The sequence below is a fragment of the Mauremys reevesii genome, linkage group 27 (assembly GCF_016161935.1).
Source record: "Mauremys reevesii isolate NIE-2019 linkage group 27, ASM1616193v1, whole genome shotgun sequence".
In the NCBI taxonomy this organism is placed as follows: domain Eukaryota; kingdom Metazoa; phylum Chordata; order Testudines; family Geoemydidae; genus Mauremys; species Mauremys reevesii.
In genome coordinates, this window is record NC_052649.1 from 7,272,087 (window position 1) to 7,297,857 (window position 25,771).

Consider the following 25,771-nt stretch of genomic DNA (forward strand, 5'->3'; position numbering starts at 1 on the left):
TCAAGGATTGAACTCACAACCCTGGGTTTAGCAGGCCAATGCTCAAACCACTGAGCTATCCCTGCCCCCCAAGACACCCCTGGCTACAGCGCACAAGAACGATACTTGTCCAACAGGAGAACTCGAAATCCCCTTTAACAAACGCCAGGCTTCAGCTTTGCTGGTGAGGGTTTGGGGAGGGGTGTGTGTGTGTGGGGAGATCAAGGGGTCTTGGCCAGCTGTGCAAAATGCTGAAAGTATTGGAACAGCATTTACCTCACCCCGTGCCAGGGGCTGCGATCTCTGCTCAACGGGAGAATTGCTCCCATTGGTCACTGAGGAAAAGCATCTCAAGGGCTGCCACGGTGACGAACTCTTTGGCTTTGCAGACCCAGTGTTATAAAGGAAGGTGCATGTCACCCCCCCCCCCAAATGGTCTCCCTGCCCTTTGCGGGCGTCCCCTGCATTCCACAAGGGATTTCAGCCTGATCTGCCCCTTTGATCCAACACCATTTGTTAATTTTACAGCACCAGAGAGGTAGACACATTCCAGGCCAATCAGACCTGGGTCTCCGCCCCAGGGACATGTCCAAACATGGATTCAGTGAAGTCCCTGTCAGGGCCGTCTGTGCCATGCCAGCGTCAGGCTGGATAATTCACTGCAGGGAAGAAGCAACAAGGACATCATTTGCATGTTGCTCTTATATAAGGCAGCAAATATTGGCAAGTGCCACTGACCCCATTTAGACCTGTTGCCTAGAGGCAGTGGATGGGGTTGAGGCCTCTTCGCCTGGGGTGATTCAGTGCGTCCAAGCCGTTAGTATAAACCAAGACAATGAGGTGGACCTTGGTGAAAAGCAGCACAGCTCCCAGTGAGGACAATACCTGCTTGAAACAAATAGCAGCGTTACTGAGCAAAACTGGTGTAAAAAACCTTTATTACAGAAATACAAAAATGGCAGTTAGAACGTCAGGACGTCACAAACACAGAAAATATTTACAGAGACAAACGCTCGAGCAATCCCACTCAGCACCATGGAACTGGCTCTGGGAAAAACATTGAACATCAGCCCTTCAGAGAAACAGTGGGCAAATCCTCCAGGGGATGCCTTTTCGGGGAAGAGGAACAAGACACTTCCCAGCTCCTTCTGCGTGGGAACCTGGATTACATAAACCCTGGCCATTAGATGTCTGTGGCAACTGGCTTCAAGCTGGTATCCTGGTCAGCCCGATTCCAGGCACTCAGACCTGACAAGATAATGGGTGGCGTGAGCAGGCCTGACAGAGAAACTGCACTCACGTTCCTCAGCTGGGCACTGGAGTAGTTAGTGGGAAGCCCCTTGTCACTAGGACTAAACTTGTTTCAGACGTGTGATGAGGCAGTTGGCTAATATCCCTACCTGGGACACCAGCAGCACAGGACCCTAATGGCCAGTCTGCCATGGGGGCACTGGAACGACCACGCTCCTTCTCAATGTTAAGGATTTTCTTTGGCCGTAGCCAGTCCTGAAGGCGTCTCCCTCGTCACCAACGCCCCCACTCCACCAAGGTCGCTTGCTCCCTCAGCACCGGGCTCAAGCACCCAACGGGCAGTTGATGTTGCAGTTTATTCCTGGGGACAAAGGGCTGTTTCCTGAGAAGTGACTGCCGGGCTGAACAGAGTGCGGAGCGGGCACAGCCTGAGCCGCACACACTTTCTTCTCAGGGCAAGTTGATCCAAATCAGACTTAAGTGGCACAGCTAAAAACTCTGAAGCTGGCAAAATGCTGGCCACTAAAAGAGCCAAGTGGGGCTTGGACTGAACAGACAGACTGTGAAGGCGCGAGAAGGGTGAAACCAAGAAAACCTCCCTCTGACCAAGAGGTCTCGCCTCACTTTGCAGCTTGTTCAGCCTAGAGACTGGCAGTAAAACATTTCTACAGCTTCTTTAAGGCAATCAAAAGAGGAGGGAGCATACGTGAAGGGGTAAGGTATTTGGTGGGCTTAAAAGTCTGCTTCTGCACTAAAATGACCATGAAAGGCCAGGGAAATTAGCTCCTCCAGCTAACTGGCTATAGGATTCTCACCCACTAACTGTACATGCTATTGCTGCTTGATTCTTGCTGGAGGGGGTCTTGGTCCAACAAATGGAAATGGGGGGAAAACGAGATCAGCATTCACATGCAGCGGCACATTTTGGGGCAAGTGCTAATTATTCAATAAAACCATTTCCTGGACCCGAGAGCTGCAATTCTCTGGGGAGAATCAACAGCACCTGCTGAGAGCTCTGCTCCAAGAACGAGTTTGTAAATCAAGATCAGCAGCACTTTAAAATCTTCATATTAAAACTCAAAACATCTCCTCCTCCTCGGACTCTTCCAGGTACTGAATGGGCTTTCGGGCACGGCCAGGCCTCGTGCAGGGGGCAGGCGCCACTGGGCTGTCCAAGTCAGATTCTAGGTCAATGTGAAAACTCTCGTCTTCCACCTTGGATTTCTGGGGGAGAAAACAAACAGGTATGTAGCATCTGACACCTCCCTAGTCACTGGGCCAGAGCCAGGCCAAGGAGCCCCAGAGCAAGTCGGCCCTTTGCACTCCTCTGGTCTCAGGGCTGGCGCCCAGGCTCCTGCCCGGGACCAAAACAGCATTTTGGGATTGGTGCGGCTTAGCAGCATCCCAACTGCACCTGCTTTCCTCTGGCCAGCAGCAGGCAGAGGTGGACACGGGGCTCCTAGGCCCCCGTCCCACTGAATGACTGACGTTACACTTGATGCCCAGAACGAGCGCTTGCCTTCTCCAGACCAGGCGTGGCGGGGGCACCTCTCTGTGCCTGGTGCAGGGCACAATACGAACCTTAACTGTAAACGACTTTGGCGGCTTTGACCCAAAATCAGAATCGGAATCCGAGTCTGAGGCTGGCTTCCTTTTGGCGGTGGTTTTCTTCCCCTTGGCGGGGGCCAGCTTCTTAGGAGCTGCAGCGTCAACGCTGGAGTCTGAACTTCCTGCCTTGGCTGTTGCTGTCCTGGAGGACTTGGGTGCTGCCTTTTTCTTGGCTAGAACGTCCACGATGGAAGGCTGCGGATCTGAAACAGCAACAGCTGCAGTTAAGCCTTTGGGTTAGTTACTTGCTTCCTGCGAGTTTCATTCCCAGCAGAAACGTGGTGATGTCACACGCCCTTGTTTCTCGGCTTGGTTCCCTCATGCACAGGAGAGACATGCAGGGACCTCTAGGAAGCCGCCTCTTTTCTTGCTTCCAAATCCAGCTGCTCACCCCAAAAGCACGTGACTCAGGCTCTAGGCTCTCACGCGGCGTGAAGCAGAGAGGGAAAGAGCACACAGTACCATGCCCAGAAATAGAATTTTTCCTTAAAAATGACAGTGACTAAAGAGGCCCTTTGCCATAAACTCCAGATCCTTTTCAAAATCATTAAAAGCTCAAGTCAACACCCCGGCCTCGAAATGGCAAATACCTGGGCTCACCATTGTTTCCAAATACATCAGTAACCAGCACCAAACAACTGTGATGCTTTTCTGCAGCTCCGAAAGACTGAACTTCACCTACCCTTAGCGGCACTGGTGGCTTTCTTGCCCGCAGCAGGTTTTCTGGGTGCAGCTTTTCCCGGCTTACCAAGAGGGGCAGAGACAGAAGGAGCTGCAGAAGTTTGACTCAGATTTTCATAATCAGTATCCTGGATTTGAACTTGAGTAAATAAAATCAACAGTGAATTCAAGGGCCAGGCTCTTACTATTTCAGTCTGACTGTAAATACAAGACTGGAATTGTGACGAAGTGGGGCCGTTCCTAATGTTTCCTCTGAATACTGTGTGGGGGCCTCAGTTTCTGGCCGACCCTGTCTGCTGGCAACTAATGGCCAGGCCCTTCCCCCCTGCAAGGCGATGCTAAAGGTGGGGGAGAACAAAGAGGTCGGGTGATCTCCTGGCCCAGGAAAGGAACTCAGCAGAGAAGGAGGGGCTGGAGGGGGGCTCAGTTTGGGGCTGGCTGGGGATGGGAAGTGAGGGCAGACGGGGTTGTCTGGCTCGCTGGGCCCCAGAATGGACCTGGCTGAGGGGTCCCGTTCTCTGTACCTCCAAGCTCTGGTTTAGACCATGTTCCTGTCAGCTAATAAACCTCTGTGTTACTGGCTGTCTGAGAGTCACGTCTGACTGTGAAGTGGGGGTGCAGGACCCTCTGGCTTCCCCAGGACCCCGCCTGGGGGGACTTGCTGTGGGAAGCACACGGAGGGGCAGAGGATGCTGAATGCTCCAAGGAGAGACCCAGGAGGTGAAGCCGTGTGAGCTCCTTGCCCTGCAGACAGGCTGATCCAAGGGAGAGGAGGCTCCCCAAAGTCCTGCCTGGCTTTGTGGGGAGCAGTCCCAGAGCATCGCCCGGGGACTCTGACAGGAATGAGCTCATTTCTGATCCACTCGAACTGTAAGAACGAGATCCACTTTCAGGTCTGGCTTAATCATGACGTCGATTTGACCTGCAGAGCCAGACTAGAATAAAGCAGCTCACTGAGGCCAGCTCTCCTGACTTCCTAACAACATCTCACAATGAGGAGATTTTTCAGTTTGTTATAACCTTCTGCTTTGTCCGTGTCTAGCATGTATCGAAACACCGCAGGGTGCCCGCATACTTTCAACCAGTCTAGGGTATTAAGGCAACCAAAGATCTCGTTCAGGGCATATACTTACTAGAGATAGCACTTTGCACCTGTTGTGGTTTCGATTCTTCTTTAGCTGCCTTTTCACTGGCTTTCCTAGAACACAACCCCACAACATATTTTTGAACTCATGTATTAAACAATTCATCCACAAAGAAAAAAATGTAGCTTGTTATCCAATATAAACCACTGAGCATAACTCAGCAAACCCCAGCTCTAGCCACTGTATACAGAAAGATCCTCACTTGGGGGGCCCCCTGGCCTTGGGAGCAGACTTCCCTGGTGAGTTTGCTTCTGAGACAATATCCTCGTCGCTGACCTCCTGAGACTGAGGATTCCCATCTGCGTCAGTGAGATCCGAATCCGAATCCAATGTGTAATTGGTTTTTGCTAACAAAATGAAAGAGACGCAATTCATCTGTTAACTGTACAATTCATCAGACCTCTTTATGGGTTTTGTAGCATGTATCTCAATGATCTGTGTCATATTTTACCTACAGATGTTGAAGGTTGCACCTATGAGAGAATCCAATGTAATGGGCACAGATCTGGGCTTGCTAACCCACAAAAGAGTTGATTTTATAAAATAGTTATGCAGCAGTTAAACTAAATAGCCACATTTCTCGGGTTCCTACCCCTTCACTTTTGCCCCAGTACACCAGAGGTGTGACCAATAGAACTGCGACGTCTGACTGAATAATGGAATTAACTAGCTCTTGTGTATAACATGATAAATGATCAGCTTAAAAATGACTTCTTGCTGGGATCATCTGACTATGGGGCCTCTATAATTGGTGTAGCCAAGCCTTACGGATTCAAGTTCCATTTCACCCTTCACTAAGTGCCTACTTCGGTCCATGTGGCATTGCTCACCTGCTGTCTGGCGAATCGGTCTCTCTCTGGGAGGGGCCATCTCACTATCACACTCTGAATCAGATTCTGAGGCAGACCAGGGATTTCGTTTCTTCTCTTTCTTTATTGGCTTGAACGGCAAAGTGGACTGTTTCTTAGTACCTGAAAGAGTTGGATGCGCACAGAGGTATCAGCTAATCTACGTGTGCACTCAGAAGTCCAAGTTAAAGTCAGCGGTAAAGCACCTAACAAAGCGGGTTCTGGCTTTAACACAGGAGAGACATTCTGGTCATGCCTCCAAACAATGATCATTTTCCACATCCCTCACCTAATTCTTTTGAGCATACTGGTCCCAGATTCCACCTCCCATTCCCGGACATGTTCATACAACCACATTCGGAACAGCCCTCGTTTTCCACGGAAGGGATCACATGTACAAAATATTTACCTTGCTCAGTTTTAAATTTCTTTACTAATCTTTGTTTAAGATTTGCAGGTTTCTTATCTTCTGACGAGTTTCCTTCTTGATCCTCCTCAAGTTCCGTTTTTTCAGTCTAAAGATACAAAGAGATGTGAGAGCTCTGCCTGGCTCTTCCATATTTAAATTGGCTGAATACAGAGAAAAGAGATTAGCATTTTGACTGGGATGAACTAGCAGTTTAAAATACCACATTACAGTACATGAAGCAATAAACTGCTGGTTTGGTTGGGAGCAGCCAAAGCAAATCAGGTGTGATCGTTCTCCAAAGCAGATGAGTCTGCTAAACAGCAAGAGCCAACCATTAAATACAGAAAAACATTGCCCTGCCCATTTGCCAGAGCTTTGCTGCCTCTTTATGTCCCAGTGGCATCCCAGGAAGGGTGTGGGGGGATGCAGAGCTGAGCAGGGTGTGTTTAAAAACAGAGTGCAGGTTAGCTGGAACATCTGTTTGAGGGAATAGGCTGTGTGGGAAGGAGCCATGAGATTAGCTACAGGGCAAACAAAAGGTGAGGGGATAATTTGTTTTTGTAGGTGGTGATTGGCTGAATTGTATAACTACAAATAGCCATAGGGAAAGGTCGAATCTGGTTTAAATGAACAATGTACAGCATAGGCAAAACTCTGCCCTGGACTCTAATATCCACAGCAATGATACACTGAGAGACCAGAAATAATGTCACTGGAAACGCAAATGCCAGTTTGAAGAGGTGAACTTGCCTGCAGCACTTGTCTCTTACAGGTTTCCTAGTCAGTGGAATACACCAGTTCAAACACGTCTTCCAGTGATTCCAGGGCCAGGTTCTATTCTCTGCTGGCCTGGAGAGCATCAGCCAAGCTTACCCCTAAACTCTGCACAGAAGCGTAGCAGGCGTCTGCTGTGCAGGGTCATGTTCACCTACCCAAAATTGCAATTTCAAAGGGAAGGCTGGATGAAGAAGGAGCCCAACTAAGAGTCCTTTCAAGTGTTTCGTTTTACCTGTATTTTCTTTTTAGTTTTCTTTTCCGCATCTGCCTTCATCTCTGCAGTCACTCGAGGGATAACTCTCCTGCCATGTGGCGAGGGCAAAACTTCAGCCAGTTGCAGCTTCTTCACCTTTAGCTTCCCCCCTTTCCCTTTGAGAGCTTTGCCAGCTCTCCCACCTAGCTCATCCTGTTTTTCTCTGGCTTCCACAACCTGCAGAGGTGATTGTAAAAAACCAAACCAGTGAGCTTAAGGAAAACATGCCTGTTCGACCAAGAAAAACAACCCTTTGCAGATACTCGGTGAATGACTCTATGGTGCATTTCCTATCATCTGATGAGGTGAAGCTTCCACAGACCTGTCTATTTGCAAGGCACTATTTAAGCCACAGCTGCAGTTCCAGTTACTACTCAGAGAATAGAAGGAATTGGGGAAAAAGTACAGCAGAGCAACCAGAACTGAAATGGACAAAGGCCAGGTGAGTACAAAGCTACACAAGTATTGACTATGATCTGGACATAGTCTGACCACTCAGGCTCATCGTCCTGTCTGCAATATCCTCTTCCAACAAGCTCTCTGCTCCAGGCCTTCCCTGACTACTTCATAGTTCTGGCATTCCCTCACCTGTCCCAAAGTCCCATCTCATCTCATTGCCTTCCAACAGCCACTGTTCCTGGCTGGACTCTCTGCTGGTTCCAGCTCTGCCCCAGAGCAGGGACACCCTGTCCCACCCAGCAAGATGGATAAGGCTGGGGCCTACACCTCTGCTAGGGAGAGATCAGGCTCATATGGCACATTCAAGTTATATTCTTTAGGTTTCTGTGATGGAAACAAAGCAGATCAAGATCTTATAGCTGTCTGCACTGAACATCTACATACCTCAAGTTCTTCAATAAAGGCAGCCAGGTCTTCCTTCCACAGATCTGAGGGACTCTTACGTTTTAGATTTTCCAGCTCCGTTTCCTAGAATGAGCCAATCAGAAAACATTAGTTGCTCATTTGAATTTAAACACCACTTCGCTTTCTAGCTTTGGAAGAACACAACCAACCAACATACTTTGTTATCTCTCTGTTTGCAGAGCTCATCTTTCTTCTCTTTAGTCAGGTACCAGAGAGGCATGTTTAGCAGGTAGTTGAAGTCTGGACCAGAGGCTGCAGCAGATTCGTTCTCCTGGTCATTGTCACTCTCTTCCTCTTCTGCACCCTACAGAGAGATTTAGAACCTCAACTTCTATAAATAAGTTTCCATAGAAAGAGGAGGACTGTGCTCTGAGACAACTTTCTCAGCTGGACTTAGACTATGGAACTCAGTGCCACAAGAAACAAGCAAGAAAGAGGCCTCACCTTCAGAGCTAAATACAAAACTTGTATTTGGTGTAGCTTTCCCCAAAAGGACCCCATGCACGAACAAACGGGCTATTTAAACCTATGTGCTAGAAAGGAACAGCACATTTGTCTAGTTATTTCTGTTTTTTAAATCCTTGGGAGGTCTTCAGATACTAGACAGATTGATTTGGAAAACAGAAGTTGATAGAAAAGTTACCTTCTGCTGAGATTCTTTCCAGGCCTTCACAGGATCAGATTCATACCCTCTCTGGATAAGGACCTGAATTAACTCCTTCTTGGGCTTGTTTTCTGTAAACAGACATTTCAGTTACTGAAACCCTGAAGTTTGGGTTTCACTGGCTGAGAATGGGCGTTACATTTACCATTTACTGCTGACCCATGAAATCGTAAAGCTGGGTAAGATCCTGGACCAGCACTGATGGCACAGATAAGAGTCACAGACTAGCTCGGCATGATTGTAACAGCACAGCATCCTACGAAATAGTCTCTCCATCCCTACTGCAAACATCACCACAAAGGAACCACAGAGTAACACGTGAAATGAGCCAGCAGCTGTACTAAAATGTAGAGCCCTGGCTGATCATGAAGTGTTGTCAGGCTGCCAAATTGCTACAAATGCTCATTAAGGGCACCTGCCTGAGGACTTTGCATATTTGTATTTGGTGCATTTCAGGGGAGGAGAAAATCATTTAACAAGGTTGGTTCTAGATACAAACTCGGAAGCATTGCTCTTTAGGAAAATGCATCTATGTACATCTTCAGTGGATTTGGTTACGTGCACACACTAAAGTACATCCTTTTGGATAGAGATGGCAAAGGTGATCGAGGTTTGAGTTTTGGGAGATCTGGAAGAGCTGTATTCTGTTCCTAGCTCATGATTCTCCCAAATGCTGTTGCATCTCCCCAGGATTCCAAATGTAAGTCCAGTCAGAACATAACATTGAACTTCAACATGGAAATACAGGAAAAAAAATTTGGGCTCAAGAATCATCCGCTCCAATTAGAAACAGAAAAGCAAATATTACCACTTCCACCCATGCTCCATTTTAACCCAACTAGGTCAGAAGTTGGTGGGCTGTTTTCGCTAAACAATTGCTGGAAAATCTTTCAACCTCTGAACAGAATAAACAATCCAAAAGTTATGTAATATCCTATTTTGAGTAATGCATACTGGAATCCTCTGTTCGGTAAGACTAAGCAGACTGAAGCGGCTTCCTGTGGCATTTCATCAAAAAGGGAGGATAGCTCCGGCATGAGTTATTAAAGGCAAATTGAATAGATAAGAGACCTCAGGAGAGCACTGAGCCTGTCTACTGGCTTTAAAAAGGACATTTGACTAGAACCCAAAACCACCACAGAGACTACATACCGATCACTATTATGCCCTCAATTTTCTCCAGGATGAAGCGAGCCTGGTTGTTGAGTTTTGCAGACTCTGCACCCAGCATTCCTGTAAGCCACTCTTTTCTCAAACTATAATACTGGAGTCGGAGGTCAAAGAATTCTCTGAGAATATCCAGAGGAGTCTCATACTTCTTGAGAAAGCCTACAGAGTCAAAGAGAACCTGGGGCAGAGGACAAAGTCTTAGTTATGACTGGAAGGTGACATTCAAAACTACTGAATTACGCTGAGGGGCACATTTGTCCTATAATTAACATGCAAATCAAAACAGCTCAGTCATTTTACATACTATGCCAGCTTACACGCAGGCCTATCAGGGATGACCTAGGTTTACTTAATCCTGCCTCACCGTATGGGATAGACTAGATCAGTGGTTTTCAAACTGCGGGTCACGACCCAGTACTGGGTTGCAGAATGTAAGGCACTGGGTTGCAACGGCTCCGGTCAGCACCACCAACCGGGCTGTTAAAAGTCCCATCGGCGGTGCTGCCCAGCTAAGACAGGCTAGTTCCTAACTATTTTGACACCGTGCTGCGCCCTGGAAATGGCCAGCAGCAGGTCTGGCTCCTAGGGTGGGGGGGACCACAGTGCTCCATGTGCTGCCCCCACCCCAAGCACCAGCTTGGCCAATGGGAGCTGGGGGGGCCCTCACCCCAACCCTCTGCCCCAGACCTGAGCCCCTCCCATACCCCAAACCCCTCACCCCCAGTTCCATCGGGTTGCGGGCATCAACAATTTTCTTCAAGTGGGTCGCCAGAAAAAAAAGTTTGAAAACTACTAGACTAGATGACCTTTGAGGTCCCTCCCAGCCCAACTGTTCTATGATTCTGTGTAAGTCACCAACCACAAGAGGCAGTTTTAGGATTTCAAAGCTCCTAGAAAAATGCTACAGGCCCATGGGGCTGTTTGAAGGTTAAAACTTTGCCCTTTGGGATCTAACTGTTGCATCATGACATTACATTGTCACCCCCATCATGTAATGCTAATGTCAGTGCTGGCATTGTTACAGTGTGGGAGCCTCCAGTGGATTATACAATATGGTAGGATCACCTTTAGTATGACAACCAAATCCACACCCCCTTACGCTGCCCCAGATATCCCAGGGTACACCCTGACTTTCCAAAGATACACCTCTACCCAGATATAACGCTGTCCTCGGGAGCCAAAAAATCTTACTGTGTTATAGGTGAATCCGCATTATATTGAACTTGCTTTGATCTGCCGGAGTGCACAGCCCCACCCACCCGGAGCGCTGCTTTACCGCGTTGTATTCACATTTGTGTTATATCGTTTCGCGTTACATCAGGGTAGAGGTGTATTTATGGAATGGCACTTTAAGATAGCAACATAAGAGTAAGGTAGAAAAGTGGAGCGAATGGGTTCCATCCGGTAGGATATTTTTGCTGTCAGTCTCTTTCGTGTCTTCATTCAAAAATGCTACAAGCATTTGCGATTACATTAGGTTTTTCAGTTAAACTCCTTTAAATCAGAGACTCCCCGTGATAATCTGATTCCAGAGAGCTGGCACGTACCATGGAGTTACAGGTGAGATTTGTTTGGAGTTTGAAGACCTTATGCAGCCCAGCTGCCTCTGCCTCAGCCAGTTTTTGTTCACTCATCTTCACTATAAACTTGACCGTGGTGTCTGTGTGATATTCTCTATAGTCCGTTATTAGTGGTGGAGTCTTCTCAGTGCCATTCAGCATGGGCTCCAGCACCTGCTCTTTGTAGGTCTGAGGAAAGAATTAAAACAAGTCAACTCTACATTCTCCCAGGCAGCAAAGCTGTGAACACTAACCATCCCTTTTTTGTTTTATGGGACAAAAGATACTTTCCTGGGGACAATTTAGCATTTCCTACCTGTGTCCATGTTCTGATTGGAAGCTCTGAGATCTCAATGGTTGTCGAATCCAGGATAGACACTTCCCCATTTATCAGGTATTGATTTGGTCCCAGTTCATCTATTGTACCCTTGAAGTTCTTGTAACTAGGAAGCTAAATGGTAAAGAATACTGGGTTCAACTTATACTTTGATAAATACGCCAATATTTGGTGGAGAATCTTAAGACTGAGCTGTAATTGATTTCCTAATGGATCTACTTACCATTGGCAAGGGCTCTTCTCCATCCATCAGGAGGCGAATATTATTCACAACTTCTCGGATATCAAAGTTGGGGATCCTAGAGGACCAGCCAGTGCCAATACCTTCTGCTCCGTTTATCAGTACCAGAGGAATGATAGGCATGTACCACTCTGGCTCTACGCGCTGGTTGTCATCATACAGGAACCTCAGAACACTGTCATCCGTTGCAGGGAAGATCAACCGTGCCAATGAACTAGAAAGGACAACGAGAGAATTTGGGCCTAAGTTCTTGTGTTTAGAAAATAGAAACAACCAAATGAGTAATTCCAGAACCTCAGGCCAAATGTAGAAAATCTGTACAAAATTCAGAAGTCCTGGGAAGATTTCATGTTCCACGGGGTACCTTGCGTCAAAGCAACAATCATGTATGAACTCAAGGAACACATATACAACAGTGTAACAGAAGGCGTTACAGGGTCAGAGAGACAACTGCACCTCCACAAGGACACTATGCTTAACTCTACAAGCACAGCCTCATCTCTTAACTGCTCCTCAGTTCTTGTTCCTCTCTCCTGCTCTCATCCCTGTTTCATCTCACTCCTCTCTACTGTGTGTGAAAGCAATAGCAACGTGTAACTGATCTGAATCCAAATAAGTGTGGTTCCAAGTCTCACTGGGATGCTGACACATAACAAAAGGGATGGTAGTAAAAGCAGGAAGTGTTAGGGTAGCAAGAACAGGCTCTGATGTCAGAGCTAAAAAAGGAATGTCTTCTGATCACTGGTCAGCAAGCACCTAGAATGAGAGACAATCTTCAAATGCAGCCATCTAAGTCAAGCCAAATGCTAATCTGACAAGCCATTACTACTGACCTGAGCATTGTGAAGATGTATCGAGGGCTGGCAGAGTCTTTTCCACCATGCAGCCTGGTACCGAACTGACCAATGGGCTGTAGCAGGTTGAGGTTATTGCTTCCCACAAAGTTCTGAGCCAAATTAATAATGGTCATCATCAGTGATGCCTGCAACGAAAACATAAATTGAAACCGTACAGTGCAAAATTGAAAAGGACAGAGTCGCATGATCAAGTCATCCAAAGCACAGGGAAAGGCAGGACTAGCATGGAAGGTGAGTGTGGCAGAGTCAAGCCAATAATATCTGATTCCCACTATCAAAACTTAAATCTCAAATCCTTAGGAACAGACATTCCTTTATTCTGTCCCAAGTTGAGGAGGCAGAGGAAACTTCCTGGATTGCCCTGCAACATCTATCAACCCCCCCTCACTCATTCTAGGAATGGCTGTTTAATCCCCACCTTGCCCAACAGGAAAGCAGGATGGACATCCTCCTTTGTGGCTAGCTCCAGTACACCTCGCCATTGATCAGCTGCAAGGCACTAAGGCTGAAATTCTCAAAGCCACCTAGGGGATTTCAGTGCCCAATTCCCTTTCACTTTAATGAAAATTAGGCATGTTTGAAAAAAAATCTCAGCCTACATGTATGACTTTTATAACACACTTGGTTGTCAGCCCAGTTTACGGAGGCAGCACTTGACAGAATACCCAAGCAGGGTAGACTGATCCAACAACCTAGGGTTAAATTCAGAGTGTAACGCACAAAAAACAAGCAAACTAACTTGTATCCATTCTGTTTGGGAGTTTTACCTCCACTATTTCCCCCCTGTGCTAGGAGGGGAAAACTCTTGACTCCATACTCAACATTGTGCAGGGTAGGTTCTTACCTCACCATGATGGTAGGAGGACATCTCAGCTACAGAACCAGCCAACTGAGCAACCTTCACTTCCCGCTTGTCATTTCTTTTGAAACACGTGAACAGAACCTTCCTTTGACCTGGTTTCAAACCTTTATTGGGAAAATGACATTTGCCTTAGTGATCATTACAATACTGTGCACTTACAGTGCCTTTCAGCTAAGGCCCCCAAAGTTATTTATGCACTTACACCCCCAAGAGGTGCTATTAGTCATCATTTTATAGTGAGAAAGACAGACAGACTGGCCCACGGATATAAAAAAAATCAGCTGCTGATTTGAGAACAGAACCCAGAACTCCCAACTCTCAGTCTTGAACTCAAGCCAACAGACTATATATTGCTTCCCTTATAGGCATGCAGGCATTCAAATACTAAGTTCTTGGCAGAACATACTAAAAATCCTACCATCTAGGAGTAACTTACCATCAACTAGGGAAGGAATGGATCTCTCATTATCGGAGTTTGAGAACAGGACCAGCTCTTTGTGAATGAAGTCATTGTATGTCAGATAACTAGTGGATTTCCCATATACAAAATCCTAAGGACAAAAAAAGATTTAACATTGCCTTAAAGAGCTCATACCCACATCTTCTGTCATAGCAAGATGGCCTTGCTACAACAAAAGTCTGTTTTATATAGCTAGTTGAATCCAGTTGTAGTACTGCCATTTTCAAAAGCTTCCTGCCATCACTATAAAAATGAAATTCCACTTCCCACAATCCAGTTTCATTTACCACTTCTCTATTTATAAAGCTATTCCCAGGGTAAGTGTTCTATGTCAAATCAACTTAATCCCTGGTCAGTTGACATTGAGTCTACACAAACCAGCTGAGAGGAGTGGACAGGAAGACGCTGATCTGTAGCATCCTGCAAACATCACAGTAATTGTCCTATCTCCTACTGGCCGGCTCCCTGAATCTATATTATACACTGTTCTAATATACCAAAATGAAACCGCACTCAGCCCCGGGGAAAGGGAAAGAGAGGAAAACTGCGTTCCTCAATGTATTTAAAAGCATTCACCTCTGGCAGACCATGTAGCTTCCGTTGTCTTCTGCCTTCCATGAAATTAGTCAGCCATTCCTTCCGTTCATCGATCTTCTTCTTGCTAAAGGCCTGTAAATTCACAAAATGAAGAGTCAAGTTTAAGACCATCTCTACTGGGCCTCCCCGCAGGGAACTACTCTTGTCAATGAAAGCAGTATGCAGGAGGGCCGTGAACCAGAAGAACAAAGCCCAACACATGCTAAACAGGCTGGCTTAACAGCATAGTAAATGCAATAATTTACTCTTAATCCTAACTAAAAGCTTGACGGCATAAATAAGAATACAGAAAGTATCATATTGCCTCTGTATAAATCCATGGTACCCACATCTTGAATACCATGTGCAGATCTGGTCGCCCCATCTCAAAAAAATTTATTGGAATTGGAAAAGGTACAGAAAAGCACAACAAAAATGATTAGGGATATGGAACAGCTTCCATGTGAGAAGAGATTAATACTGAGGAACTTTTCAGCTTGGAAAAAAGACTAAGGGGGGATATGATAGAGGTCTATAAAATCATGACTGGCGTGGAGCAAGTTAACAAGGAAGTGTTAACAAAGATACTTTGTCTCATGCGCAAAGGCCTCAGACCATGTTAACAGAAAATACCACAGCACACTAAGTAACAGAATACTAAAAGTAGTAACAAGTCAGTAATTCATTCAGGTATTCCTAGTTACCAGGGTGATCGCAGCATCATCTTCCGGACCAGAATACTTGAAGCCAATTCGATGTCTTGCCATATCTGCAAAGTACTCTTTAGCCTCTTTTGATGTGCTGGTACCCAAACCTGCAGAGCCAATACCAGTGAGTCCAAATAACATCCTGCCCAAATTAAGCTACAGTTTAAAGAAATATTTCAAGAAGTCTTTAACCTCCGTGGTATATCCTGTATACTTTTGATGACATGCTGCAATGCCTTTATGAAAACAAACTACCTTTGAAATGCAGGATACTTGTGTACAAATGTAAGGTATCATGAAATCCACGAGTTAAGCAGAAGGTCACACACAGTAAAGTTCTACATTCAGTCTATCAATGACTTCCACAAATGCCAAAAGCTATTATTGAAGGTTGAAACTAATTTCTGATCAGCCAGCTGTGTTCTGCATCAGGCAACTGGCATTAAAAGATTCTGGAATCAGAATTCAGCATGCACTGCCATCAGTAGAGCCGAAGGAAACGGATATCACTTCCAAATCTCTACTGGCTCTGCACTGTGGACAGCCAGAATAAATCCAGTGAACTAAGCAGATAGGACTGACACTTGGAGAATGGATACCTGTAGGATCATGGTTGCATTTGGAGAGGTGTTTTTCTGAACAAACAGACTAAGGGACACCCCATTTAACATAGGTTTTTAGGTGCTCCCCTTTGCACATCTCCAGAGTGGTTTATTGTGCTATATTAGAGCACTTATATTTCACTCATGTATATATTTATCTGTTAATGAGAGAGCTCTTACTTGGCCTCCGAGCACTACCACACAGGGTTTATGACAAACCTTTGTAGTATTTGGTTTTCCAGGATTTGTGATTTGGAGTATTGTTTTTCCACTCTTCAAACTCAGGAATGCTGTAGAATGAAAACTCTTCCTTGTTTTTTGAAACCTAGAGGGAATGAAAATTATGATTGTGAAACCACATGTAGCTCCAGACTAACACTTTCCTCTACTTGTTTAGATTACTATCTAGGAAGCCTTTTACCTTTATGATGGGAGTAATAAATTCCTCCAGAAAACGGTGCCTTAGAAGAGATGGCCAGTTGTGATGGATGAAGTTAATCAACAAGCCTTTGATATGGGAACCATCTTGATCCTGAAACAGTGTTTTCAGAAGGCAGATTTTAACCAGAGGCATGCTGGAAAGCAAGTGCTCCTCAACTTAGCAGTATACCATCCTATCCTTGGGAGATGCTTAGCACCCTCAACTCCCATTGACTCTCAGCATTTCCCGGGATCCGGCTCATGGAAACCAACCTGTGTGACTATTTGGAAAGCAGACTATGATTTCCAGATTTTAGCATGGAACTTAACCAAGAAATGGGGAAAATGCTGAAGGACCATTCTTGGCCACAGAGTACATCCGGGGACTAGTCTCTTTCCAGACTTCCCAATCTGCCTGGCACAGAGCTCAGCACTACAGAGCAGCAGCAGAGGGTGGAGATACTTCCCACTGCTTTATTTGTTTCATGTTATGAGAAGGAAGTATGGTGGCCCCAGTACAAAGTGGAAACTGTTAAGAGAGTGTGATAAGAACACATGGATAACCAGTCAGGTAAAACAGTGCTCAGAGGAGCAATGCAGATCCACCCTGCTTTATCTGCTAGCCATATTTTCTCTTGTAATTTAGTAATTTTTCTGATTTTAGAAATATTGATCTTTAAGTGAACCTAACCTGATCTGTCATAATCATAATTTTTCCATAGCGAAGGGTCTTCAGCGATTCTTGATCGTCATAGTTCTTCTTATACTGCAAACCCACAATCTTGATGATATTGTTGATTTCAGCATTTTCCATTATCTGAAAAGAGATTGCACCAAACAAGGACTTATTTTCCAGGACACACGCAGTAGTTCATGTAATTCAGAAAAACAAAGGAAAAGGCTCTGGGTCAGGCAGGCCCTGCTGATTGTGCTTTGTTTTCTCATGAAGTCTCTTTCCTCTGTTTTGAAATGTACTATTGTTCAAACTGATGTCTAACGCTTGAATTACTCTAAGAGGTTTCAAACAGATTTCACACTCCAGATCACAGCTACTATCCTTCAGGCAAAGCACTAGATAGGACTCACTTTCTAAATCTGTCAATGCTGCTCCTTAAACAGCAAGACAGGCTGATGGTGAGAATAGCCTCAAATATTTATTTAAGATGCCATTACTATAGTTACATTACACTAGGTTTCCAACTAGAGTGTAATAGTCTCAGCTCAGAGCATATTTCACTACACTTAAAGCTTGCCATGTCTCTAGGAAGTAGTTGTTTCCAAAAGCATTCCCACAAACCTGTTTATGAGAGGCTTCTCGTACGTTGAGCATTTTTCCACGAAGGGGGAATACTCCATATCTGTCTCTCCCAACCACTCCCAGACCAGAAACAGCCAGTGTTTTGGCTGAGTCTCCTTCTGTCAGGATAAGTGTACAGTCTGTGGAATTCTTACTACCTAGAAAAGCAATTCATTCCTCATCAACAGCTTGATTCAAAAAGTCAACTCAGCATTTATATACTTTTAGGAAACGTGCTATCTGTGGAATGAGTAATTTTAACATGCACATTGATTTAGTTGGACAGCAGTTGGCACCTGTTGCCAAAGTCACTGATTTCAAGAAGAGAAAATTTAATATAAACTACATTTCACACAATTTTTCTGTTCTCAGTTTAAATAATTTCCTGTAGATGACATGACTGGACAGGAAACAGTTTTTCTTTTTTGTTTGTGATAAGGACTTTGCTACTGTGCTTGAATGAGATGACTGTGCTTAGAAATGGTCTAAAACATTTACCAGCATCATTGGCATCATCCAGTTTAGGAATTCCCTTAATCCTGGTGTGTTTCACAGCTGAGCACTTCTTGTTCAGCTGGTTCTGAGCTTTAAACTTTACCCAGTTTAGGATACTTTCCACAATACCACAGCTGACTGCCTGCAATACAGAAGAGCCAATTGTGGAAGTTGTCTTAACCATGGCATGTTATATCCTTTTCACTGTTTAAACTGAAATTAGTTCATATGTACAATATTCACCACATTCAATTTAAGAGGCAATTTCACAGATGCCTCTAGCTGGCATGTAATTGCTGCACCTCAATACTTACACCTTTGATAAATTTTTCACTCAGTTTGCAAGTTGAGCCAAAGTTCTTTGCCTGCAGAGTCATATTTTCCTTAGTCTGAGAGTCAAAGGTTGGGTTCTCAATCAAGGAGTTCACAAAAACCCACATGTGGTTCTTCACCTGTAATTAAATCGAACCATCATGACAAACCCATACAAACGCATCTCATTCTACTAGTGTCACTCCCAGCTGCTTCCTGAAATGATCTGCCAGCATTACACACTGAAATGTAGAATCTGCCCAACTACCAATAGGTAAAGAATTAAAAAAAAAAATATTACTAGATGTCTAGGATTGAACAGAATTAAAGGGCATTTTCAAAGCAGTACCAGTTAAGATTAGAGTAGGTGAGACAGCCAGTGAACACTCATGCTTGATTTTATATTTGTTAGGATTGTCAAGAAAATCACTGGCTGTTTTGCTACACAGATATTCTCCCATCAAGTCATTTTCCTAGTGCAGTTAAATTCTAACTGGGCCCACTAAAACTGAAATACAGTGTATACACTGTGCACCCTACACTGCCCTAAGCACATTATTGTGTTCTGACTCCAGAGGGTGTCAGCCAAAGCTATTTTTCCCAGGTGCTGAATAAAGAGCAGACAGCTGACTAAAACTGGAAACTCCGACTTCTATATTTAATGCACTTTACCTGCAGTATTTCCTAACTTAGTAAAAAAAAAAAGGCTGGGTTTATCAGTGATCAAATGAATGTAACAAACAGTATCCTACAGATTGTTGTTTCAGTTCACAGTAGCATTGTAGTTTGGTTTTCCACCATGCAAATCATGAGATTGTACCTGAAATGGCTTCACTCCAACTCCACCTTTGTTCTTCTTCTTCACAACTTCAATGAGTTTATTTACAATCTGGTCAGCTACATAGTCAACATGCCTGCCACCCTAGAGAGAAAGGACCAAATATGAGCTCAAGCTTCAGGGAAAGGGTGAAACTATTTTGTATGTTTTAGTCACCAGCCATAAGCATTGCAACTACATATAGATAGCCTTTGCATATTAGGCAAATTAACGATTTTTCACTGATTATATACATGAAAAATGCCAAGATAGACAACAAAATTAGTAACAAAGCCAACCATTAGCTAGTCTAAATGTGGTAAAGGAAAGTTACCTTTGTGGTGGCGATGCTGTTGACAAAGCTAACTTGCTGGAAGCCTTTTTCACTTAAAGTTAAACACACCTCCCAGCGATTATTTGCCTCCTCATGGATAACTTTAAGTGCATTACCAGTTTCATCTACCTTGTCCTTCACATAGAGGTCCACATAACTACGGAATCCTTTCACCTGCAGAGATAAATGCAGGCAGCTTGTTGACAATATGTTCAAATGCTCCTGCTCAGAGTACACGGAAGAGTCACCCGTGAACTCCGGTCCCACACTGCATAATATTTTTAAGTTTTTGCATTATCTAGACAAAAATCTCACAGCTTAAGTGGAAGGGAAACATATAGGAATTAATGTTTTTGGAACAGTCACTCACGGGCAGCCTCTTTCCATTTAGGAAGACTTTGACATCTTTTGTGCACCCAGCAATATCATATGCTCTTCGCGACATCAGTGCCACAATGTCCTTGTCCAGACTTGTCATTTTAAACTTAGACAGATCTGGTTGGAAAGTGATACATGTATAATCTTCTCCATCAAAGTATTTCAGTTTCATTTCACCAGCCTTTCCCATATTGTCCGTCCAGGTCTGGGAAAGAAAACTTTGATGAGATGCAAATTTCAAAGCTAGCTGATTTTTTTAAAATGTAGATAAACTTAGTAATAAACTCTAACAATTGAGGGAAAAACTCCTTTATATGCTGAACATTAGTTTATTTTTTTTTCTGGTCCATTTATTCTTACTCTAATAGCTGATCTGGGATTTTCAGCCAATACTTAATTAAATGTACAGGTCAGTACAGTGACTGACTGAAGGCCAAATTTACCCCAGTTGTGACACTTGGATCTAAATAATATAAATTGCACCCACATATTACGGGAGCAAATTGAAGACAAGTGTTCAAAAATCTACCCCTCTAGAATTACATCCTACTGAAATAAGCAACTGAAGCCATGCAGAGCATCCATACCTGCTTAAATAGTTTCTTGTACTCACGACATGCAGTTTCCACTGTAAATTTGGTACTGAATATGTTGCATAATTTGGCCCCATAACCATTTCGACCACCTGGAATTATAAAGCAATCATCCTTTTGTTCTGTTACTTTTATGATAAACCCTTTAAAAAGTGTAGAGGGTTTTAATAGGAATTCGGGCAATTTGGTATGACCACAATGTGGGCTAGAACACGAAGCTGTCCTGTGCACCTGGTATGTAACCTTAAGGCTGTTTCATTGGAATATTGATCCTTCACAGGGATTTGGCCCTTTCCGCATCACAGGACATTATCCGCTGGAAAGCGGGGCGCTGCGATACCCTTCCTTTAATGTGGCTCTGCAGCTCAATTTTTAGTACTGATCATAGGCAGCGGGTCTCTGATCAATTTGGAGCTCCCCCATTTCTACATTAGCAGGAAGATGGAGCACTCTACTCTAGTGGTTTTCAACCTTTTTTCATTGTGGATTTCAAATGGAGGTGTGGACTCCTTTGGAAATCTTAGACAGTCCACGGACCCCCAGAGGTTCATCCACCACACGCTGAAAACCATTGCTCTATTCCAGTGGTCCCCAACCTTTTTCGTCTGGCGGTCGAGCATCCGCCAAAACGCCACTGAATTTCAACGGATGCTTGACCGTCGGCCAGGATGCGGGCGCATTTAGATGCGTCCATGGGCACCGCGTTGGGGACCCCTGCTCTATTCAAATTATTTTTTAATGTTGTCTGAAAGGAGTTCTCTCTTCTTCCTCCAATTATTATTATTATGTTTTTTTGATCCTCCTTTCTACCCTGTCCCTATTGACGAGAAAGAAATCCACGGCTTTCTGGGCAGCAGCAGTGACAATGACAACGATGCTGTGTTTTAGAGCCCTTGTGTGATGAAGTGGGACTGTTCTTAATGTTTCCTCTGAATACTGTAGGGGTGCCTCAGTTTCCCCAGTGCATTTCTTAAGTCTTTAGGTGGTGGGATAAGAGGGTGTAATTGTTGCAGAGCAAAGGGCCAGTGTATGTAAATGGCTGACACTCTGTCTCCTGGCAACTGATGGCCTGGGCCCTTCCCCCTCCGCCCCCCAAGGTGATAGTTAAAGGTGTTGGAGAACAAAGGAATCAGGTGACCTGCTGACCCGGGAAAGGGACAAAGCCCAGAGGAAGAGGGGCTGGAGAGTGAGTCAGTTTGGGGCTGGCTGGGGACGGGAAGTGAGTGCAGATGTGGGTGTCTGGCTCACTGCCCCCCAAAATGGACCCGGCTGAGGGGTCCTGTTCTCTGTACCTACAAGCTCTGTTTTAGACCGTGTTTCTGTCATCTAATAAACCTGTTTTACTGGCTGGCTAAGAGTCACGTCTGACTGCGCAGTGGGGGTGCAGGACCATCTGGCTTCCCCAGGACCCCGCCTGGGCGGACTCGCTGTGGGAAGCGCACGGAGGGGCAGAGGATGCTGAATGCTCCAAGGTCAGACCCAGGAAGGTGGAAGCCATGTGAACTTCTTGCCCTGAAGACAGTCTGCTCAGAGAGACTTCACCAGAGTCCTGACTGGCTTTGTAGGGAGCAGTTCCAGAGCATCGCCCGGGGACTCCGTGACATCTTGCTACAGAAGAATGGTGGCTCTGCTCACTGGAAGAGTGCCTACCATAACTGAACATTTAGAACCCTCTGAAAAGGACTCCCAGCAGAAACTGAGTTTGTGGTTCAGTTACACTTGAGAAGGACGTGTGAGTTTCACTGCTGCTCAGAACAAGCAGCCGATAACTAATACTGGATGGCTTTTGATCCTCTGCTGCCAACTCTTGTTCACACACACTTGGGTAGTTCAGTGATCAGGCTGAACAAAAAATATTTCCCCACCTAATATATGGAATTTCTGACAATCTCCTACCTGTGACTTTCTTTTCATCATCATCATAATTGCTGGAGGTTAATAGCTGCCCAAAGATAAGAGCAGGTACATAGACCTTTTCCACTTTATGTTCTACAACGGGAATACCTTTCCCATTGTTCCACACACTGATTGTATTATTCTCCCTGGAAAGAAAAAAAATTCCTGTAAAAGTGAAATTGACTGAACTGTGTTACTTGTGGAATGAAAAATGTCATATGAAGTCTTTCAAATCCCTTTGGTAGCTCATTTGTTCATAAAGGGCTCTAAAACAAAGAGCTTTTTATTTGCCATTGTTCTGTACCACTCCCCGTTCTTAGATGTTTGAAATAAACTCATTTTCTCAATGACAGGGAAACACCAAGCTTTGGATTCTAGTAGCATAGGTTGGTCAGTCATTTTTAAAAGGCTGTTTTAATATGCTCTTTGAAGGCAATACTAACATAGGTCAGATTTCTGGGCCCAAATCAGCTGGCAAGATACATTTAAATTCTCTTGATTTATAGCTACTACTTTTACTTTACTAATAAGCCTTAGCAAAATTGCCAAATGCCTTAAGGCCCAAAATTTGACCTACCCTAAACTTTTATCTAGTGTGAAATATTCTTTGGATTCAAAGTATCTAATCTATATTTTTTATTACATCTCCTGCTAAGGGGAAAAAGCCACCATTTTGGCAGAAGCAAAGTTTCTGTTCAGCAACTGCAGAAACAGTCGGCAGAGGGAGCACAAGTAAACTAAATCCCTGTAGTCTCAGATGTGCAGACACAGTTGATGACATTAAACATGCCAAATATTTGTGCTCTGTGAGAAAAAGGTGTGTGTGAAATATATTGAAAAGGGCAAAATAGGTAGAGAATAAAGAATAAAAGCAGAGAATTGACCTGAAATCACCACTTTGTGGGAGAACCAGATTAGGGAAAACACAAGCTTTCACAGTTGGTTGATATTTGATGAGCTGGAGAGTTACATTTGGTCTAAGCTGGGTGAGCTACAACAGTGTTTCTCAATCTTTTTTATACCAGGGACTGGCTTTGCTGCCTTCCTAACCCGTGTCAGGGAGATCTCAGGGACCAGCAGGCCAGTCATTGAGAAACAATGGGCTACAACATATAGCTCTCTTTACTTATGCCACTCTAATAGAACAGCATCAGAAGGAGAAAATCCTTGAGTCCCTGAATGCTGAGCTACTTTCCCCATATTGGCACCTGAGGAGATGGGAAACCATTGAGAAATGAAATAAGACTTACGGATCAACTGTAATTTTAATGCAGGACATGTTTTTATCCCTCTGCTTGTTGTCCGCAGCATTGACTAAAATGGAGAAAGGATTTTAAATTTACCAAATTACATTCTCAGATATGACACTTACATTTGAGCTGCTTATAACAAAATTAAACCCAGAGTATTCAAGAGAACAAAATACACCTCTACCCTGATATAACGCGACCCGATATAACACAAATTCGGCTATAACGCGGTAAAGCAGTGCTCCGGGGGGACGGAGTTGCGCACTCCAGTGGATCAAAGCAAGTTCGATATAATGCGGTTTCACTTATAATGTGGTAAGATTTTTGGGCTCCCGAGGACAGCATTATATCTGGGTAGAGGTGTACACAAATTCAGGAAAAGAGGCTACTGAAAATCAGGTTGGGCATCACAGATTTTCCATGTTAAAGAGGCAGTTTTCAGTTGAGTCACACTAAGAGTACAAAGTGGCATTCTTTCAAAGGACACCTTTCAAGACCTCAGAATTTAGAAACGCTTTTAAATTACTATCATACATTACACTCATTTTTACCCAACACAATTATATTGTTTATCAAACTATTCAATGGATATTATTTGATCAATCACAGAGCTGGTCAAATGATGCAAAAGTTGTGAAAATTTTGGTTACGGATTCTTATATAACACATATAGCATCCACAATTTGTTTTCAGTGGAATAAATTGCTAGCACCTGAACTGTCATCTCTCAACTTACCTAGGATTTCATCAAAGATTTTATATAACCCAGGGACAAAAGTCACATCTCTGCAGCTGATGCCCTCATCTTCATCATAAACCCACATTTGCTGAAAATAAAGTTAAGAAACACGGTCTTCACCGATTTCCTGATCTGCAGTTATATACCCGAACCACATTGCTCTCCAACTGTGCTTAAAATGTTAATGATCAGAGGGGCAGCTGTGCTAGTCTGGATCTGTAAAAAGCAGCAAAGAGTCCTGTGGCGCCTTATAGACTAACAGACGTTTTGGAGCATGAGCTTTTGTGGGTGAATCCCCACTTCGAACATGCATCCGACGAAGTGGATATTCACCCACGAAAGCTCCTGCTCCAACACGTCTGTTAGTCTATAGGTGCCACAGGACTCTTTGCTGCGTTTAAAATGTTAATGATTTTCCATGTATGTCCAGGAACTAAGCACCACCGAGCAGGCTCCGTTTCCTACTGCGATGTCTTTCTAACGCCTCACGACCAGGCGAGCACACGCCGCGCACTGCTCGGCGGGTACCAGAACCAGCAGACAAGGAGAAAGGTCCAAGCGGTTTGAAGCCAGCACCGCCTGCCCATGTCCAGCCAGGCTCCCTAAGCCCCGCCCGAGCTGTATGGTTCACAGGCCAGGGGAGCGCGCGGGCAGCGAGGGCGGGGGCTGGAGCCACAGCTCCCGTCCTGGGCCGTGTCCGGCGGGCCCAGGGGCTCGGCGCTGCACAGCAGAGGGCCCGGCCCCGAGCGGGTTCACACGGCGGTGCCGCGCCCGGGCCCGTCCCCGGTACCTGCGTGACGAACTCCACGGAGCCGATGTAGGTGTCGGGCCGGAGCAGGATGTGCTCCAGCTGCGTCTTCTTCTGGTAGATCCTCTCCACCGACAGGCGCTTCTTGGCCGCCGCCGCCTCCTGCCGCCCCTTGCCGACCTTGGGGTTCTCGTGCACGGGCTGGTTGGGGAGAGAGAGAAGCCCCGCGGCGGGCGTTAGCCGGAGCCGGAGCCGGGCTCGGCGCCGGGCAGAGCCGGTCACCGGGGAGGGGGAGGGGCGCGGGGCTCCCCCGACCCACCCTCAGCGGCGACAGGGACTCGTCCAGCTCCATGGCGGGGACTCCGGGGGGGGGCGGGTCCGATTCGCTTCAGTCCCGGGATCCCGGCTCGACCGGTCCCGCGCGCTCTGACAGAAGGTCCGTTAACGTCTGAGCCCGAGGAGCCCTTCAAACCTCCGTCCAGCCCGCCCAAAGCCCTCGGCCAATCAGCTCGCTGAGCTCCGTCCCTCCCCACCAATCGCCGCTCGGACCGCGCGCAAGCGGTGGGAGAGGAGCGGACACTACCCACCAATCACAAGACGCCGGCTGGCTCAAACCAGCCATTCACACGCCGAGGAAGGCGG

At 45.4% G+C, this 25,771-nt stretch overlaps 1 protein-coding gene across 2 annotated transcripts; it reads right to left on the minus strand.

Moving 5' to 3' along the window:
• Nucleotides 1-898: 898 nt before the first annotated feature.
• On the minus strand, nt 899-25,607 carry TOP2A (DNA topoisomerase II alpha). Of its 2 annotated transcripts, XM_039516898.1 has the most exons (35): nt 25,449-25,607; nt 25,172-25,330; nt 24,379-24,469; nt 23,643-23,706; nt 22,393-22,538; nt 20,491-20,588; nt 19,896-20,108; nt 19,526-19,699; nt 19,195-19,296; nt 18,377-18,514; nt 18,066-18,204; nt 17,568-17,725; nt 16,962-17,087; nt 16,272-16,382; nt 16,070-16,175; nt 15,246-15,355; nt 14,542-14,634; nt 13,942-14,056; nt 13,488-13,609; nt 12,620-12,768; nt 11,769-12,000; nt 11,525-11,659; nt 11,197-11,397; nt 9,632-9,827; nt 8,459-8,550; nt 7,973-8,119; nt 7,795-7,878; nt 6,931-7,128; nt 5,922-6,027; nt 5,495-5,635; nt 4,867-5,011; nt 4,653-4,717; nt 3,521-3,658; nt 2,812-3,041; nt 899-2,454 (listed from the first exon to the last, which is right to left on the minus strand). In XM_039516898.1, the coding sequence occupies exons 1-35, from the start codon at nt 25,479-25,481 to the stop codon at nt 2,308-2,310; spliced, it is 4,704 nt and encodes a 1,567-aa protein (XP_039372832.1). In that variant the 5' UTR covers nt 25,482-25,607; the 3' UTR covers nt 899-2,307. The 2 variants fall into 2 exon arrangements, with proteins under 2 accessions (XP_039372832.1, XP_039372833.1); XM_039516899.1 differs by lacking the exon at nt 3,521-3,658.
• Nucleotides 25,608-25,771: the final 164 nt, after the last annotated feature.